The following is a 19,067-nucleotide window of genomic DNA, read 5'->3' as shown; positions in this document are numbered from 1 at the left end:
ACATCTTTTGTTACTCCCATGCCTTGCTTTACCTGTGAAATGTACAAGTACTGCAACCATGACCTGTTTTGGGCACAGTAGCCCTTCAGGATAAGGGCCTGGCTTGCCACATCAGGGGACATGGCAGAGAGGGAGAGGAGTCTATAGTGGGAGGTAGAGGTCAGAATTTATGAGTACCAACCATGGCGTTAGGGTCAGTTGCAATGGCAGATGTCATACTCTGTTCCACTCACCTTCCTCTTGCAAGTTTCCCCAGGAATTCTGACCTATCCAAGTTCTGGAAAACCTGTACCTGGATGAAATAAGCTTCATGTGAAAAACAAATGGATCTGAGTAATGCAAGAAGTGCACTCTGTTATTTTAGTGCCCCACCTAGACTTCCTTTCCTAAGCAGGTGGAGCATGCTCCTAGCTGTTGTGGGTGTTGCTTTCTAAGTGTTCATTATTGCCCCTCTCTCTGTAGGATTGCCCCTGGGAAAATGGCAATTGCCTCACCTGTGAGAATACACCTCTTTCTACGAGAAGCCTTAAGCAATGACTAACTGCTGAGGCAATGCAAAAGGCTAGCTGCCTAACTTCAAGGCAGGACCACTTCGGTATTGCAGTTCCTGGATCCATGCGCTCCCCTGAGATCAGACTCCAGCTGGACTTAGCTGAGCCACATCCTTCCTTAGCTCCTTCCCCTGCCCTCCCCTGATTTCCACACAACTCTGAAGCACTTACTTTATTTTTAAATTACCTTTCAATATTTTATCACAGTATTCATGATACTAGGTCATACCGTGAAAAATGATTACTATAATTATGTTAAGTATATGTTAACATTTTCTGTCTAGTAGCGCTGACCTTTATAAGGATCCAAAATTACATTGATTGAGGTTGTTTCAAATTAGTATCTTCCATGAAATATACTTTAATGTTTAAAATGAGAACTTGAGAAGGTATTTTATAATATGAGAAACATTCTTTTCAAGGAGAAAATCTAAAGAGAAAACTAAAAAAAAAAAAAAAAGGCTGGCTTTTATTTGAGCAATTAGATGAATAAGGAAAAGTAATCCATTACAGATTCTGCTAGTAAGTGGCCGATACAGGATTATAACCCTAGGGACAAATTCGAGTGCTTTATTTTTTTCACTTCATTTGCGGATAATGATGTACCTATTGTTGGTTAAAGAACCAGAGTTTGCTACCAACCTGATCTCTTTGTTATTACTAGAAGAGACAGCCGTAAAGACAAGAAGGACTTTTTACCAGCCGTTTTTCAAACCTATGTTACCATGTTACCATTTCTAACCCCTCCTGAAACAATGAGATTGGAGAGAATCAACAGAAATGAGTAAAGTGACCCACAAAGAACACTTGGAACAGCTTAATTTCCATCACACTCTAAAACCACCTTGTGAACAGGAAGCCAGGGGAGAACCTGGGTCTCTTCTAGTGACATGTAGAGACATGTAGGAGAAGTTAACTATACGCTTAATCTTTAAATTCTTTTCTCGTCCGAAACTCACTAAGAAGAAATGGAAGAGTTAAGGCCTTCAGGGCCCAGTCACCTAATTTTTCTGAATTGAATATTACCTGAACTGTCATTGTTTGTCTTCCCATAAGGAATTCTGTAAAGGCCAAGGATGTAACCATCTTCAGTTACAATATCATATACTTCATCTGGGTAGCCCCAATAGGAAATAATTTGGCTCTACATAAAGAAAAAGGAAGCCTTTTAGGATACGATTTCTGGTCAGTTAATGGAACCTGATAATAATCTAACCTATTAATGTAATAATGGACCTTTGTATTGTCTCTCAGCCTCAGGACTATTTCTTCTACTAGTTCACTGATTCATTCAGTAATTGATATTTTAGAACATCTAAGCATCAGTCTTATACATTACTTTTTTCCTAACTACTAATCACTCAAACTTTTACCTACTCAGCCATATACAATTTAAAAATACATACTTATCCACAAATGTTTGCATGTCTTTGCTTATAGCTAAGCTTATATCTGGAATATATATGTGTGTACATATATCTGGAATTTGTATGTGTGTACATGTATACAAAAGAGAATTTATAAGTCCTCCATAAAGGTATTTAAATGTATGTATATATGTTTTCATCCAGGGACAAAATAAGGGTGAAGGGGAAACTGTGAGCTACAGAATAGTAAATGAATATATAGACTGCAGATCTATTAAAATAAAAGCTCCCCCCTCCCCAATTAAAGAGTAGCATCCCCTGTTATTTTCGCAGCTTAGCATTTACTTCCTAGCAACTTACAATGTTCATGGTCGCTTCAGGGTTCCTAGCTCTTCGATGTTGAAAGGCACCTTGAGTAGTCCCAAGAATTAAAACGAAAGACATCACTTTGAGAAGGTAGGACATTTGGGATCTAAATATAAAAGGAGATGTTAATACTATTAAAATTGCGGGAGGTGATAGCATTTGACTGTTTAAATAATTCTGTGAGTTAGGGAATATTACCATTTTCAGGTAAGAAAACCGAAGCTTTGAAAAATTAAGTAACTTCTCTAAGGACACACAATGTATAATTGGCAGTCAAGATTCTGATTCATTCCTGCTTCATTCCCAGATCCATACTTTTCCAACTACCCTCTTTTATAGCACAAACCCCTCTTTGATGTCTCCATTATAGAATTGTTAAGCCCAGTTCCAAAAGCTTTATCATATACTGCAAGTTAATTGATACCTGAATTAATGATGTAATGATATTCTTACCAGACTAACACTTGTTTTTTTTTTTAAGGATTTTATTTATTTATTTGAGAGAGAATGTGTGTGAGAGAGAGACGGGGAGAGAGCATGAGAAGGGGGAGGCTCAGAGGGAGAGGTAGATGCCCCACTGAATGGGGAGCCAGATGCCAGACTCTGGGATCATGACCTGAGCCAAAGGCAGATGCTTAACTGACTGAGCCACCCAGGTGTCCCTGGACTAACACTTGTTTAAAGTATGATTAAAGGTTGTTGGGTTTTGGGGAAGGAAGGGGGATGGGTGAGGAGATTAGGAAGCTTGGATAATTTAACTTTTATCCAGCCTCTCAGTGTCTAGATTTTATTGCATATAGAAATGGGAGTTTTGGGAGTATCCTAGATTCTGGGAAGCCAGGACTCTTAAGTTCTTTCTAGAAAAGTAAGAAACCAGGGAGCCACTGAGGTCACTACTTACATTCTCTCTCTCAAAACATGACTTATGGATCTCATGAACCTTGTACCTTATGCCTGGAAGGACATTATGCAGAGTTTATAAAATGTCCATCTCTTCCACTCACGAGCTTTGTGACTTAAAGGAAGTTACTTCCCCTCTCTGAGCATCAGTTTCTCTACCTATACCATGTGAATAATATAGTTACTTCTCAGGGTTGTTATAAAACTTAAAGTTGGTAAATGTGATATGATGCTTTGTTAGTAGAATACCAGTCATATAGCTAATCTTTAATGTATATTAGATTTCCTCATTTAAGAGAACTAACTAATACCAGCAACTAAGAGAAGTAATTTACATGCAAATAATCGACATGTCTCTCTTCTATATTTTGTTAGGCTAGTCTCCAGTGCAATAATTTAACAACTTGTTACAAAGTATCTAGATTTGTAAGTTTTAAACTATATTTATTTTTTAAAATGTACTTTCTAATCCAAAGCTTTAATTTATGGAAACTGGACTTCTCCCCTTTTGGTCTAGGTTTGTATTATACTTGGTATAATATGTGTGCTCTTTAGTGAAGGCAAAAAGCAAATTTTAAAACATTATTACCAAGTTTTTCAACCAAAAGAGAGAGAGAAATTTGCTAATGTGCTTAGGTAAAACATTGATAACATGTGTAGTCACAATCTAGATATTCCTCTTTGGATGTGTTCTTGGAAAAGTGCTATCAGGTAGCAAGGCTACTTGGTTCTCTATCCTCATTGGGCTGTCTCAAATAGTTTCGTGGAAACTATCTGTTTTAACTGGATTTTGAAGCTTACTGAATATACAGTGCTTGTTGCCTAGCAGAGATTTTAAAGTACTTTGCCTTATGTCTGGAACATGTGCAGTATTTATCATCCAAAATGAGAAATTTTTGAAAATGAAATGACATTAATAATTAACTTGGGAAACAGACATAACTGGACTGCCCTAGGCAAGTAGGACTTACGGTCACCCAATTTTTATCCTTACTTCCCCAAATTTTGGTAATTTTACCCTGATAAAGTACAGGAGAGGGATGAACCTTGGGCATATGGTTGCTGATGCTCTAACAACCACTAAAGGGAAAACTTTCAACTGAATGAAACTTTTTTTTTAAAGATTTTATTATTTATTTAACAGAGAGCGACACAGCGAGAGAGGGAACACAAGCAGGGGGAGTGGGAGAGGGAGAAGCAGACTCCCCGCTGAGCAGGGAGCCCGATGTGGGGCTTGATCCCAGGACCCTGGGACCATGACCTGAGCCAAAGGCTGACGCCCAACGACTGAGCCACTCAGGCGCCCTACAACTCAATGAAATTATTAACTTTATTTGTGTTTACGGTGATTTACCAATTGTATAAAGCAACTAGTGAAAAAGTTCACTGAAATCTAGATCAGTGCTGTTCAATATAAGGCATCTGAGCCCTTGAAGTGTAGCTACCGAGGAACTGAAATTTGAATTTCATTTAAATTTTTTTTGATTTATAAACTAAGACAGTGTAAAAAAAAAATACTTTTCCCCTAAACACAACTTCATTGTTTTGGTAAGATTGTATGTCACTTGAATTGTCGCATTATGTAAGATATTGCTGTGCTGTTATATTTCACATATGGGGTATATGTGATTTTTTCCAATATTGCGTGAAAATACATCACCTGTCTAGTCAGTGTCAGCAGATTTTATTCAGGTTGAGTAATTATTTCTTTTATTCACTGATGTAACATAGTAACATGTTTGAGCATTTTATGCAGATAGATCGCATGAATTACCGTAGTACCCATATAAGTCATAGTTGGTATTCGAATTAAAATACTTATTTCAGTTAATTATTTGTTAGCTTATAAATTAAGTATAGACAATTTTTTAAGTTAAATGACAGCATAGTAGTGATGCAAAATTGAGTGGAGGTGTAGAAGCTAGTATTACACCAGACCAGTAAAGGGAAAAATAAGACAAAAGAGTATGTCTCCGCTTTCAAAATGAAGGGCAATTATCATTTGCCACCACAGAGCAAAATCTAAAGTTATTTTTTCTTCTAATAAAGAAATATTAAAGATTGTAAACAAACGTTAAGAGACATTTTCAGCAAATATATAGTGAGTTTGAGAGGTTCTTTTTTTTGATAAAGAGTTTCTACACAAAAGTCAAAAAAGAATCAGTAAAATTGTCTGACATCAGAACTTAATGATGAAAAAACATTTCTAAAGCATTTTTAACAGAATCTGGGCTTGTAAATTTAGACTTCTGTAAAATGCCTTGGATTCTTGCACAAGAAAAGAAAACTGTGTTTAGATGGTGAAACGCTACACAAAAATTATTACAGTTGGGGAAATTTTGTTACTAAATTGTGAGGGAAAGCCTAAAAATGAGATTTTACAAGTTGAAGAAAGATCTTCAATTAAGCCACCAAACCATTGCCTGTACAATGCCCAAACTTCCTAAGAATATAAAAATCGATCGATTCAAAATTTGAAGATTTCTTGTACCTTTCTTTACTTTTAGATGAGTTTGCAATGTTATAGGCAGTACAGTTAATATTTTGGATAATTTTGTGTTGGATTTCCAGCTTTCCAAAGAAATATCATTTTGAGAGTTGTAAATAAGGAAGCTCATAGTGCAAATATTTTAAAAATCTTTTACATCTCTTAAATAATTTCAGCTAGATACGAAAAATATTAGTTTCTATCACAATGGATAGTGCTCCAGCTATCTTATTTCAGAAATCCAGATTTATTAGACTTTTCTCATATTTTTAGTTTTCCAAAATTTATTGGCAGTTCTATCACATGTATTTTTTAACGAATTTTTAATTGTGGTAAGTAAATACACATAATGAAATTTACCATGATAATCGTTTTAAGGTGTAGAGTTCAATAGTGTCAAGTGTATTGACATTGTTTGGCAACCAATCTCCAGAAATTTTTCATACCCGCTGAACAACTCCCCATTCCTCCCTGATCCCAGCCCCTGGCAACTCCCATTGTATTTGTCCTATGAGTTTCATTATTCCATTTACCTCATGTAAGTGGCATTATACAGTATATGTCTTCTTGTGACTGGCTTATTTCACTTAGCATAAATGTCTTTAAGTTTCCTCCATATTGTAGCCTGTGCCAGAACTTCCTTTGTTTTTAAGGCAGAATAATATTCCATTACGTGTGCATACCATATTTTATCTGCTTATCTGTCAACGGACATATAGGTTACTTCCATGTATTGGCTGTTGAGGCATAGGCTATGAACACAGGTGTACAAATATCCGTTTGAGTCCCTGATTTCAATTCTTTTTTTTTTTAAGATTTAATTTGAGAGAGAGACAGAGTGAGAGAGAGCATGAGCAGGGGGAGGGGGGAAGAGGGAGAGGGAGGGGAGAAGCTGGGCAGGGAGCCCGACGTGGGACTCGATCCCAGTACCTTGGGATCAAGGCCTTGAGCCGAAGGCAGCCACTTAACCGACTGAGCCACCCAGGCGCCCCCCTGTTCTCATAGTTCATAAACCTAATGCTTGCAAGACAGTCTTTAAAGAAGTTGCATTGTGTTGATGATTCATGAGAACAAAACAGTCTTATTTGTTAAAGTATATTTTTTTAAAAAGATATATTGTGATTCTTTTTCAAACAAAATGAACTCATGAAAATTATCATATCCAACTCATTAATTGATATGGGAATCGCCTGCTTTCAATTCTTTTATATATATATACCCAGAAGTGGAATTGCTGTTAATAGGGTAGTTCTGTTTTTAACTTTTTGAGGCACTGCCTTACTCTTTTCCACAGTGGCTGTACCACATTGCATTCCCATCAACAGGGCACAGGCGTTCCAATTTCTCCACATCGTCAGCAACACTTGTTATTTTGTGTCGTTTTGTTGTGGTTTTATTGGGATAAGGTATACGTAACATCGAATTTACCATTTTAACCATTTTAAAGGGTACAGTTCTGTGGTATTAAGTACACTCATGTTGGTGTATATCCTTCGCTGCCATCAGTCTCTAGACCTTTTTCATTGTCCCTGAATGAAACTGTATCCGTTCAATGCTAACTCCACATTCTTCTCTCCCTCAGGCCCCTGGTAACCATCATTCCACTTTCTGTCTCTCTATAAATGTGACTACTCTAGGAACCTCACATGAATGAAATTATATATATTTGCCCTTCTGTGATGGGCTTATTTCAATTAGTATAATGTTTTCAAGATTCATCCACATTGTACCATGTGTAAAAACTTTCATCCTTTTTGAGGCTGAATAATATTGCACTGCATGTATATACCACATTTTGTTTATTCTTGTGTTGATGAACACTTGGATTATTTCCATCTTTTGACTATTGTGAATAATGCTGCTAGGATCATGGGTGTACACATATCTGTTTGAATCCCTGCTTTCGCTTCTTTTGAGTATACACCCAGAAGCGGGATTGGATCATATGATCTATTAGTCAGCTTGGGCTGCCATAACAAAATACCAGAGTGTGTGTGGCTTAAACATCATTTCCTTCCTTCCTTCCTTCCTTCCTTCCTTCCTTCCTTCCTTCCTTCCTTCCTTCCTTCCTTCCTTCCTTCCTTCCTTCCTTCTTTCCTTCCTTCCTTCCTTCCCCCTTCCTTCCTTTCTTTCTCTCTTTCTTTCAATTTCACATAGAAATTTAGTAAAATTTTAAAGATCAGTTAATCCTAGTAGTATTTAAACTATTCCAGAGCATGGTTTAAAATATAAATCTTCCAAATTCTTTCTATGGAGGAAATGAATTCCAAAACCTGACAGAATTTGCACAAAAACAACAGCAAAAAAACCCCACAAAAAACACTACCAGTCAGTCTCCTTATGACGATCGAATTAAAGTATTCTAAATAAAATAATGGGAATTTATTAGTCCACTAATAAAAACATTATGACCAAGTGACGTTGTCTTCCTGCAATGTAAAAGCTCAGCATTCGAAAATCAGCTAATATGATCTATCTTTTTAACAGAACTAGGAGAAAAATCATAAGATCATATGACAGGTGCAGAAAAATAATTTAAAAAATTATTTGACTCTCGTTGACTCACAATGCTACGTTACTTTCAGATGTACAATACAGTGATTCAACATCTCTATGTGTTCTGTTCTGTTCACCACAAGTGTACCCACCATAGCCTATTACAATACCATTGACTCTATTCCTTGTCCTGCGCCCTTCACTCCCGTGACTTATTCATTCCATAACTGGAAGCTTGTGGCCCCCAGTCCCCTTCGCCCATTTTGTCCATTCTCTCACCCCCTTCTCTCTGGCAACCTATCAGTTTGTTCTCCGTATTTATAGGTCAGATTCTGCTTTGTTTAGTTTATTCATTTGTTTTGTTTTTTAGATTCCACATATGAACGAAATAATATTGGATTTTTATTTCTCAGTCTGACTTATTTCACTTAGCATAATACCCTCTAGGTCCAACCATGTTGTTGCAAATGGCAAGATCTCATCCTTCTTTATGGCTGCATAATAATATACATATACCACATCTTCTTTATCCATTTATCTATCAGTGAACTCAGGGTGCTTCCCTATCTTGTTGTAAATAATGCTGCCACAAACAAATGGGTGCATATGTCTTTTCAAATTAGTGTTTTCATTTTCTTTGAGTAAATACCCAGTAGTGGAATTACTGGGTCATGCCGTATTTCTATTTTTAATTTTTTGAGGAACCTCCATACTGTTTTCCACAGTGGCTGCACCAGTTCACATTCCCACTAACAGTACATAAGGATTCCTTTTTCTCCACATCCTTACCAACACTTGTTACTTCTTGTCTTTTTTATTTTAGCCATCCTGATTGGTATGAGATGACATCTCATTATGGTTTTGATTTGCCTTTCCCTGATGATGAGTGATGTTGAACATCTTGTCATGTGTGTGTTGGCCATCCTGATTGGTATGAGATGACATCTCATCATGGTTTTGATTTGCCTTTCCCTGATGATGAGTGATGTTGAACATCTTGTCATGTGTGTGTTGGCCATCCTGATTGGTATGAGATGACATCTCATCATGGTTTTGATTTGCCTTTCCCTGATGATGAGTGATGTTGAACATCTTGTCGTGTGTGTGTTGGCTATCTGGATGTCTTCTTTGGAAAAATATCTATTCAGATCCTCTGGCCATCTTTAAATCATTTTGTTTGTTTTTTTGTGTGTTGAGTTGTATAAATTCTTTATATATTTTGGATATTAACCTCTTGTCAGGTATATCATTTGCAAATATCTTCTCCCACTCAGTAGGTCGCCTTTTTGTCCAACATTGATTTTCTCACAGCCCTGGGGGCTGGAAGTCAAAGACCAGGCTAGCAGTGTGGTCAGTTTCTGGTTAGAGCTTTCTTCTTGACTTGCAGACAACCACATTCTCACTATGTCCTCAGGGAGCACAGAGAAATGGCTCTATCCTTCTTCAAAGGCCACTAATCCTGTACAGAAGGCCTCACCTTCATGACCCAACCTAATGACTCTAATTACCCTCCAAAGGCCCCATCTCCAAATACTATCACATTAGAGGTTATGGCTTTAATGTATGAATTTGGGGGGGGTCACAAACATTCAATCCGTTACATATGGTAATTCTATGTTTTTTGAGGAATTGCCATAGCCCTTTCCACAGTGGCTATACCATTTTACACACGCACCAGCAATGCAAAGCGTTCACATTTCTCCACAGCCACAATGACACTTGTTATTGTGTAAGTGTGTGTGTGTGTGTGTGTGTGTGTGTGTGTGTGTGTGTGTGTGGGTGTGGGTTTAATGGCCATTTCAATAGGTGAAAAGTGGTATCTTGTGGTTCTGATTTGCATTTCTCTAATGACTGGTGATGTTGAATATCTTTTCATGTGCTTATTGGCCATTTGTACGTCTTCTTTGGAGAGATACCTATTCAAGTCCTTTGCCCATTTTTTATCCAGGGTGCTTGTTTTTATTTTTTGCTGTGAATTTTGAGAGTTCTTTACATATTTTAGATGCCAATCTGCTTTCTGATAGATGATTTGCAAGTGTGTTCTCCCATCCCGTTGGTTGCCTTTTCACTGTGTTGATGGTGTTATTTGATGCACAAAAACTTTAAAAATTTGATGAAATCCAACTGACGTATTTTTTCTTTTGTTGTCCGTGCTTTTTGGGATCATATATAGGAAAGCACTGCTAAATCCAATGTCATGAAGTTTTTCCCTATGGTTTCGTTTCAGAATTTTATAATTTGAGTTCTTATGCTTCAGTCTTTGATACAATCTGATTTAACTTTTGTACGTGGTTTGAGGTAAGGGTCCAACTTCATTATTTTGCACATAGATATCCAGTTACCTCAGCACTTTTTGTTGAAAAGACTGTCCGCTTCCCAGTGAAGGGTCTTGGCATTCTTGTTGAGAATCGTCCCACCATATATGCAGGGTTTATTTCTGGCTCTCTATTCTATTCCACTGGTATGTGTCGGTATTTATGCCAGTAACACACTGTTTAGATTTTTTTTTTAAAGATTTTATTTATTTATTGGACAGAGAGAGAGGGAACAGAAGCAGCAGGAGAAGGAGAGGGAGAAGCAGGCTTCCCGCGGAGCAGGGAGCCCGATGTGGGGCTCGATCCCAGGACCCTGGGACCACGACCTGAGCCGAAGGCAGACGCTTAACGACTGAGCCACCCAGGCGCCCCAACACACTGTTTAGATTATTGAAGCTTTGTAGTAAGTTTTGAAATCAGTAAGTGTGAAACCTTCAACTTGGTTCTTTTCATTGGAATTTTTAACCCAAGGGAGTAGTATTTCTCTTATTGTTTCATTCCACTGTGTAATACATATTGAAAAGTATGTGTGCTTAGTTTTCTGAAGCAGACTTTATAAAAAGTGTCATGGATACAGTTGTCAAAATCACTCAATATGTATATGCAAACGCTAAGAATGATGATCAGTTTATGGAACTCTTGAAAGAAATAGAAAAAAAATGAGTCTTGTGTTCTTTGCCAGAGGTCATTCATTGAGTCATGGATGATTTTTAAAAGATTTAGTGTACCGCCAACTCTAATTCAACACTGCTCTAAAACAAAAGCTATATTACCAAAGACCCAGTAATCAAAGAAAAAAAATGATGGCAATGTGACTTAACCTCTTCTCATCGATATGCTGGGGAAAAAAAGCTCATTTATTACCTTATTAATGTACTACAAATTACGTGTAAGTGGAAACTTTCCATAATGCAATCAATAATAATGATTTCAGATTTTTATAACATGAATCAATATGTGGATTTATTTCTAACTAATATCATTATATAAATTATCTACAAAAACTAACAAAAAAATTGAAGGAACACTTTGTGTGATACTGATAAATTTAGAGTTTCTTTTAAACTTTAATTTGAATTTGATATGAATAAGACTAATTAACATGAGCTTTCAAATTAGCTTCACTTTGGACAGATGTAGTTTTCAAATTGGTATACCACTTCAAAGCCAAATTAACTCTCCTGAAAAATTCTTTTAAACTGTCTAGATGCAAATATGCAAGGAAAATAATTTATTTGTAGTCAATTTAGTTATTGAACAATTTTGAAATATGTTTGGAACACCTTGGATATGTGAAACTACTCTTTTAAGCATAAAATTTATTTTATTTTATTTTTTATTTTTTAAAGATTTTCTCCATTTACTTGACAGAGAGATAGAGAGAGCCAGAGAGCATAAGCTGGGGGGTGGGGGGAGAGGCAGAATGGTAGAGGCAGAGGGATAAGCAGGCTCCCTGCTTAGCAGGGAGCCTGATGTGGGGCTCTACCCTGAGACCCTGGGATCATGACCCAAGCCGAAGACAGACGCCTAACTGACTGAGCCACCGAGGTGCCCCTAAGCATAAATATTATGAAATCTAAACACAGATCAAGTATGTCTGATAAAAAATTTAGCTCTCAAATTGACATGTTTTTATAGGAGTAAATTACACACTGGATTTTAAAGACTTAATACAAAAAAATGTAAACTATCTCAATAATTTTATAATAGTTGCATGTTGAAATGATAATCTGAATATAATGGGTCACTATTAAAGTCACACAAATATTATAGAATTAGCCATTCCTACTAAAATAAAATGTTACTTTTACTTGCAAACCTTGTACCTAACACAGCAGATTATCATTATTACATCAGTTTAAGTCACTCACCATAATTTTCCATCCATGCTGGCTGCCTGGTGAAATATTATTCCATGGACCAATCCCTGGTGCTTTGCTCTGTTTAGGGCAAACTTTTATAAGATATTAAAGATGAAAGTAGGATGGAAAATTGAGTTTTGTACAAGAACACTAAAATTCAAGGCAACCAAAATTTTAAATAATCGTTTTTAAAGATTATCACCCAGTTAGCAAAAGTACTTAAAAAAAAATGAAGGTACCAAAAATCTGCATTACTAATAACACCCATCTATAACCAAATATAATTTCCTAAAAGCTGATTTGAGGGTTATTTTTCTTCAGCTTCTGACATTAAAGTGATTAATTTGACTCTAGACATACCCCACAACAATGAAAAACATTATAGCCATACCTCTCTGTTCTTGTTGATTTTAGGTGCCTAATGTGTGTGTCTTCAAAGTAGTCAATCACAGATTGTGTTCCTGTTAGCAATAGAGTCATAAGGGAGCCAAAAAAAGAACATTGTTCTAGAAGAAAAAATAAAATGAGAACATTCAACTTCAGTGCAATATCAAACCCAGCCTCCTATCATTTTTTAAGCTACTTTCCCATATGCTGTTCTAAATAACAGTCACAAAAATGAGAGCACATCTACAATGGTTGTTCGTGGTAGTTTCCCACTGACTTCAGTTTAAAAAAATTAAAATTATTAAGACATGATTCCAGTTCTCTTAAAAACCTGAAATAGATTTCTCTTCTTCTGCCTGGCAGTTACTGCAGTAACAGCAGTGAGTTGTAAATATATAGTCTATGACTGGTGTAAAGCAGTTCAAATATAGTCTTAAAAGTATTACTAGGTTTTGAAGATTTATCCCTATGGAAAACATGAACAAGTTTTCAATTTTTTACTCAAGCCGTATGATAGAAAGTGTAACATTATTTGAAGATGGGCTAAGATTATCTTAAAATGTATATTGTAGACCCTAGGGAGACTGCCAAAAATGTTTTAAGAAGCATAAATAATAAGCCAATAAAAGAGATAACATTTATGAAATCTTGGGTTACATATCAGTAGTGACTTGGGCAATCTTTAAAGATGACAACAGAGGACGCTCCTGAATGCCCTTTCTCCCATGGACACACTGAATGAACAGCTACACATGGAGTAATTCTTTCTGAAAGAAATCCAGAAACTAGCTGAGCAATAACTATACATTGGGCAAGTGAGAAAGTACCCACATCAAAACTGGTGGGAAAGGCTGAGACACACTTTGCACAACACCATACCATAGGGAGGGATCCCCAAACTCCCAGCTTCTCCCTGAGGATTATAGGATTTGAACACCACATCTAGGGCCCCAACTTTTATGTCACACACCCAAGGGATGGGCCCCCAAAACACCTAAGTCTGAAAGCCAGTGGCCTTGCATCCTCAAGACCCACAAGACTATGACAAACAAAGGAGCAGCTTTTAGTAGATATGAACACTTGCCACGTCTATCACCCCAGGGCTCAGTACAGAGGGAGTAGGCAAAAATACCCATCTCTCACTTTTACCCTAAAACATGTCTATTTGCATACTTTAAAAGATGCTGCCTGAGGGTCAGGCTTCTAATTAAGCACACATCTAGGGGCAGACTGCCGTGCTCCCCAGAGATCATGGAAGCCTCTGGACATCTCCCTTTCTCTCTAGCCCACTCCAAGTTGCTGGTCTAGTACACATATCTAGCACCCCAGCTTTTGTGGTTGTCTCTTGAGGGACAAGCCCCTGGATTGCTTGGCTCTGATAACAAATGGGGCTCACACTGAAAAATCCCACAGAGCTGTAACAAACAAAGAAGAAGTTCTTAGTGGGCTCACGAGCAACGCTCTCCTCTCCTACACAGCCAGGCCCAGTGCAGAGGAAGCAAGCAAAAATGCCCATCCACCAGTTTCTCCCTGGAAGGGGCCTAAATACATATTTTCCCTGTTGCTGTCTGATGACCTAGCTTGCATCTGGGCACTGACTGTGATCCTTCTCTTTAGGACACTGATGGTTTTGGCATGGCCTCAATTACTGGGAGCCACTAAGAATAAATAAGGTCGCTTGGGTGATCGCAAAGGACATTCAGGAGTATAGGCTGGGATTATTGATGAGGTTCATCTCCTATAATGAGACCACTCTACCAAGACTAGGAGAGGTATCTATTTCATCGAATGCACAGAAACCCATAAGGAGAGTCAAGGAAAATGAAAAACACAGGAATATGATCCAAACAAAAGAACAAGATAAAACTCCAGAAACAGATCTTAATGAAATGGGGATAAATAAGTAACTAACCTGATAGAGAGTTCAAAATAACAGTCATAAAGATGCTCCCCAAGATCAGGAGAACAATACATGAACAAAGTGAGAATCTCAACAAAGAGACAGAAAATATTAAAAGTACCAAAAAGAAATCACAGAACTGAAGAATACAATAATTTAGCTGAAAAACTCAAGAGAGAGTTTCAATAGCAGGCTAGATCAAGTGGAAGGAAAGAGTAGCGAAGACAGGGCAGTAGAATTCATTTAATCAGAGGAGAAAAAGAAAAAAGAATGAAAAAGATTGAAGATAGTTTAAGGGTTTATGGGACACCAACAAGTGGACCAATATACACATTATATAGGCCCCAGAAGAAGAAAGAGCGAAATGGGCAGAAAGCTTATTAAAATAATAAGAACAACAATAATAATAACAGCTGTAAACTTACCTAATCTAGGGAAAGAAACAGGCATTCAGATCCAGGAAGCCAAGTAAGTTCCAAAAGAGATGAATCCCAAAAGACCATACCAAGCACATTATAATTGAATTGTCAGAAGTTGAAGACAGGGAGAGAATCTTAAAAGAGTAAGAAAAAGAACTTGCTATCCACAATGGAACCCCTATAAGACCATTAGCAAATTTTTCATCAGAGACTTTGCAAGTCAGAAGAGAGTGGCAGCTGAAAGGAAGGAAGGAAGGAAGGGAGGGAGGGAGGGAGGGAGGGAGGGAGGGAGGGAGGGAGGGAGGAAGGAAGGAAGGAAGGGAGGAAGGAAAAAAACCCCTGCCAACCAAGAATATTCAACCCAGCAAAGTTGCCCTTCACAATTGAAGGGAAGATAGTTTTTCAGACAAGTAAAAGCTGAAGGAGTTTATCACCAGTACTAGATGAGCCTTATAATGAACATTAACGGGACTTCTTTAAGCTGAAATGAAAGGATGATAGTAAGTAACAGGAAATTATGTGAAACTATAAAACTGGTAAGGTAAATACACAGTTAAATTCAGAATACTCTAATGTTTCACGGTGGTGGTAAATCTTGAGATTTCTTTTGTAAAGCTAGTAAAGAGCAATTGTGAAAGGAAAGGTAGGAAAGGAGAATCTGCTTGACCACAAAGCCTTTTGCATTTTAGTAATAAGTACTTCCAGCAGTTGAGAATGTGGAAATTGACTTCCTTGAAACTATAACTGTCTACCATTTAGAACATCTTCATTTACTTATACGTACCCCATTTGAGGACTACTCTCCTATCCAATACTTCAATTCCTTTTGCAATATCCCCCATTGTGCTCATCCAGGTTTTGTTTGAAGGCGTCCCAGTTGGAGAGCTACTTCATGAGGAAATGTGTTCCATTTTTAGATGTATCTACTTAAAATTATTCTTTAAATATCTTCTTTGAGTTAAGCCAGAATCTACTTTATAATTCCCATCAACTGATTTTAGTATACTGATGTATCCCATTATTTTTCTCTCTTAAGGTCTTTTACATATTTGAAGATGGCTTTCATGTTTTCCTGAAGTTTTCTTCAGGTTGGAAATCTCTATCCCTCTTACGTATTCAAGTAAGATAATTTCAAGTTCACTTATCATCCTGGACATTTTTCTTTGGAATGGTACCCTTTTCTGAATGGTCCTCTTAAAATATGGGGTCCAGCATTGAACCTAGTATTCTAAATGTGATCTGACCAGTCTAAATAGTGTGGGACTATCACCTCTCTTGTTCTGCACACTGTAATTCATTTATCATAGCTTAGGTTTATATTTACTTTTTGTCTTGACAGCTCTATTATACTGTTAACTCTTAATGAACTTAAGGCCAAGTATAATTTTTTTTTCTTAAGTAGGCTCCACACGGGGCTTGAACTCACAACCCTGAATTCAAGACCTGAGCTGAGATCAAGAGTCAAACGTTTAACCAACTGAGCCACCCAGGCACCCAGGCCAAGTAAAATTCTAAGCTCTCTTTCTTTCCCTGATTCTGTAAAACTATTTTCTAGATACAAGAGTAAGACTTCAAATAACCTTGTCCACCTTTTTTGTTGTTGTTGTTAAATGTTTCAGTGACTTCTATTGAAATCTCTTCAACTCCTGATCTTAAAATAACCCAATGAAGCTATTCATCTTGATTTTATGCCATCTAAAAACTGTTAGATTTGCCATCAATGATTATTGAAGTTATCAATAACACAGTGAGGACAGAGCCATGCATCACACAAATAGACATCCTTTGTTGACTCACATGATAGTTTTGTATTATTACAGTCATATTATACCATAAAAAAGCACTCTCTGAGAAAGTATTTTCAATACTGAAACTGCCCCACTGAATTACCATTCGGCCTATCTTAGTTTAAGCATTATCCTTGAAAGGTTTGTATACCTTCTAGGTAAACGGTGAGCTCTGTTCCTGAGAATTCTAACTTTGCTTCTAGTTGCCATGGACACTGTATTGACTATGACAATGTTTCTGCCCTCTTGGTGCTTAAATTCTATTAGGTAAACAATAAACAAGTAGGCAAAAAGCAAGATAACTTCTAAAAGTGAGTAAGTGACATGAAGAAAATTAAATAGGTTAGTGGAATAGAGTCACAGGGTGGTTGTTTTAAGTCAAATGGTTACAGAAGGCTTCCTTTAGATGACTTTTAAGAGGGACTTAAATGAGCAGAAATAGTCAGCCTTGCAAAGATCAGGAATAAGAACGAAGAGAAAAGGTCAAGGTGACTAGGAAGAGTAAATATAAACACACCTGTTCTAGCTATTGTGCAATCCTACTTTCTTTAGTTGTCTAACCATTCTCAAATTTCTCAGAAAGATACACTAGTACCAGTAGCCAACGATTGACTTACAACCCTACAGTTATAGCTCTGGACTAATATAACCTACTCTGGAGGTTGGGGTTGGGGGCTAAGGTGGGTGGCTATACTAGTCCTTAAAGACTAATGAGAAATCACAAGCCACCATGGCTACCTCTATTCAGTGGTCATAACAATCCCAAATTCTATATAACTTTTTAAAGAACATATTGTTGATCACAGCAGAACAGGAAAAGAGTGAAGAATTAATGCAAATGAACAATTACTGGAAACACAAGTCAAAAAAAGTATGCTCTGCACTCAAGAACCACATAAGCAAAGGCTTACTGCTTTCAGAGATATGTGGAAAATCTGAGGATATGTTTGGGGAACATAAGATAATTCTCTTTAGCTATAGCACAGGACATATGAAGATTACCAAGACAAGATATGAATATAGGTTGGGGAAATATCACTGAACACTTTTTATGCCAAGCAGTTGAACTTGATTCGGTATGAAACTGAGAACCACTGCAAGTTTTCTGAGAGTAGGAGTGACCGATCCAGAAGCTCAGTGGAAAACACAGATGAGGAATGGAGAGCCTGTAGAAAGTCATTCTAATAATCCAGTTAAGAAGTAATGACTGCTTGGGGCACCTCGGCGGCTCAGTTGGTTAAGCATCCCCCTCTCGATTTCAGCCCAGGTCACAATCTCAGGGTCATGAAACTGAGCCCTGAGTCGGACTCCGAGCTCAGCACAGAGTCAGCTTGAGATTCTCTCTCCCTGCTTCTCTGCCCCTCCCCACCCATGCTCTCTTCCTCAAAAAAAAAGTAAAGCTGGATTTTACTGGTGTAGAATTGCATGGGATTGAATACAAGAGACAGAGGAGAAGAGGTCAAAAAGACCAGAGGACTAATAGTTAACAAGAGTGGGAAAAGAGAAGCTACTGAAGATGACCATGAGGCTTTAGGCCTGATTATACAAGAAATGAGGAAGCAGGAGATGGTGGACATGAGCAGAACAGACTCAAAACAATGCAGGAGGACGTGCCCTGGTCTCATCCTTGAGATACTGTGTGAACTTGGGCAAACTCACTTTAACTTAGTGTCTGTATTTACATGATGTAAAATGCTGGTGGCAGAGGGCAGTCGAAATAGATTACCTCAAATCTCCTTTCCAGACAATTCTGAGATTTTTAGAATGTGGTTGTGAAATCTCTTAGACTGTAAACAGCTTTAAGGCAGGGATTGATTAACTTCTTTTGTCTAGCATATCAGCTTTATTTTGCTTATAAAAATAAATAAATTAGTAGATATATATGGACTTTCTAAAACATTTGAAATTAATAGAAAAATGTAAATACATCTGTTTCCTCTCGACTTTCTAATACTGCGTATGTACTTGTCTCTGCGTATGTTTACAGAACTCTGGGATTTCACTAGTTTTGTAGCCAGTTTTTCAACATTATAGAATGAGTAATTTTCTATAGATCCTTAAACATTTAAAGCCATATTTTCTTAGTAGCTTCATTAAGAAGTTTGGATAGCCATAATCAAATCAGCTAAATCCCCTGTTGGTTGTAGACGTCAACGTTTCTAATAACATTGAGGTAAGTACGTTTTTATGTAAATGTTAATGTATATCTATCTATTATTTTCCCAAGAT

General features: G+C 37.2%; 1 protein-coding gene across 7 annotated transcripts in view; it reads right to left on the bottom strand.

Moving 5' to 3' along the window:
• Positions 1 to 17,013, bottom strand: part of LIPJ (lipase family member J) — a 33,799-nt gene extending 16,786 nt beyond the window's left edge. Inside the window, exons 1-5 of one of the 7 annotated variants that reach the window (XM_027596361.1) lie at positions 16,990 to 17,007; positions 12,737 to 12,851; positions 12,355 to 12,437; positions 2,279 to 2,390; positions 1,578 to 1,695 (exon numbers count right to left, since the gene is read on the bottom strand). In XM_027596361.1, coding sequence (XP_027452162.1) covers positions 1,578 to 1,695; positions 2,279 to 2,383 — 223 coding nt within the window. In that variant the 5' untranslated portion in view covers positions 2,384 to 2,390; positions 12,355 to 12,437; positions 12,737 to 12,851; positions 16,990 to 17,007. Of the gene's footprint in view, positions 1 to 1,577; positions 1,696 to 2,278; positions 2,391 to 12,354; positions 12,438 to 12,736; positions 12,852 to 13,389; positions 13,502 to 15,835; positions 15,942 to 16,989 lie in introns of those variants that run through there. The other 6 variants (XM_027596363.1, XM_027596360.1, XM_027596362.1 and 3 more) reach the window with 6 other exon arrangements.
• Positions 17,014 to 19,067: the final 2,054 nt, after the last annotated feature.

The sequence above is a fragment of the Zalophus californianus genome, chromosome 15 (assembly GCF_009762305.2).
Source record: "Zalophus californianus isolate mZalCal1 chromosome 15, mZalCal1.pri.v2, whole genome shotgun sequence".
Taxonomy (NCBI): Eukaryota; Metazoa; Chordata; class Mammalia; order Carnivora; family Otariidae; genus Zalophus; species Zalophus californianus.
Note: the sequence above shows the minus strand (reverse complement) of the source record. Positions and strands in the feature narration are given on the sequence as shown.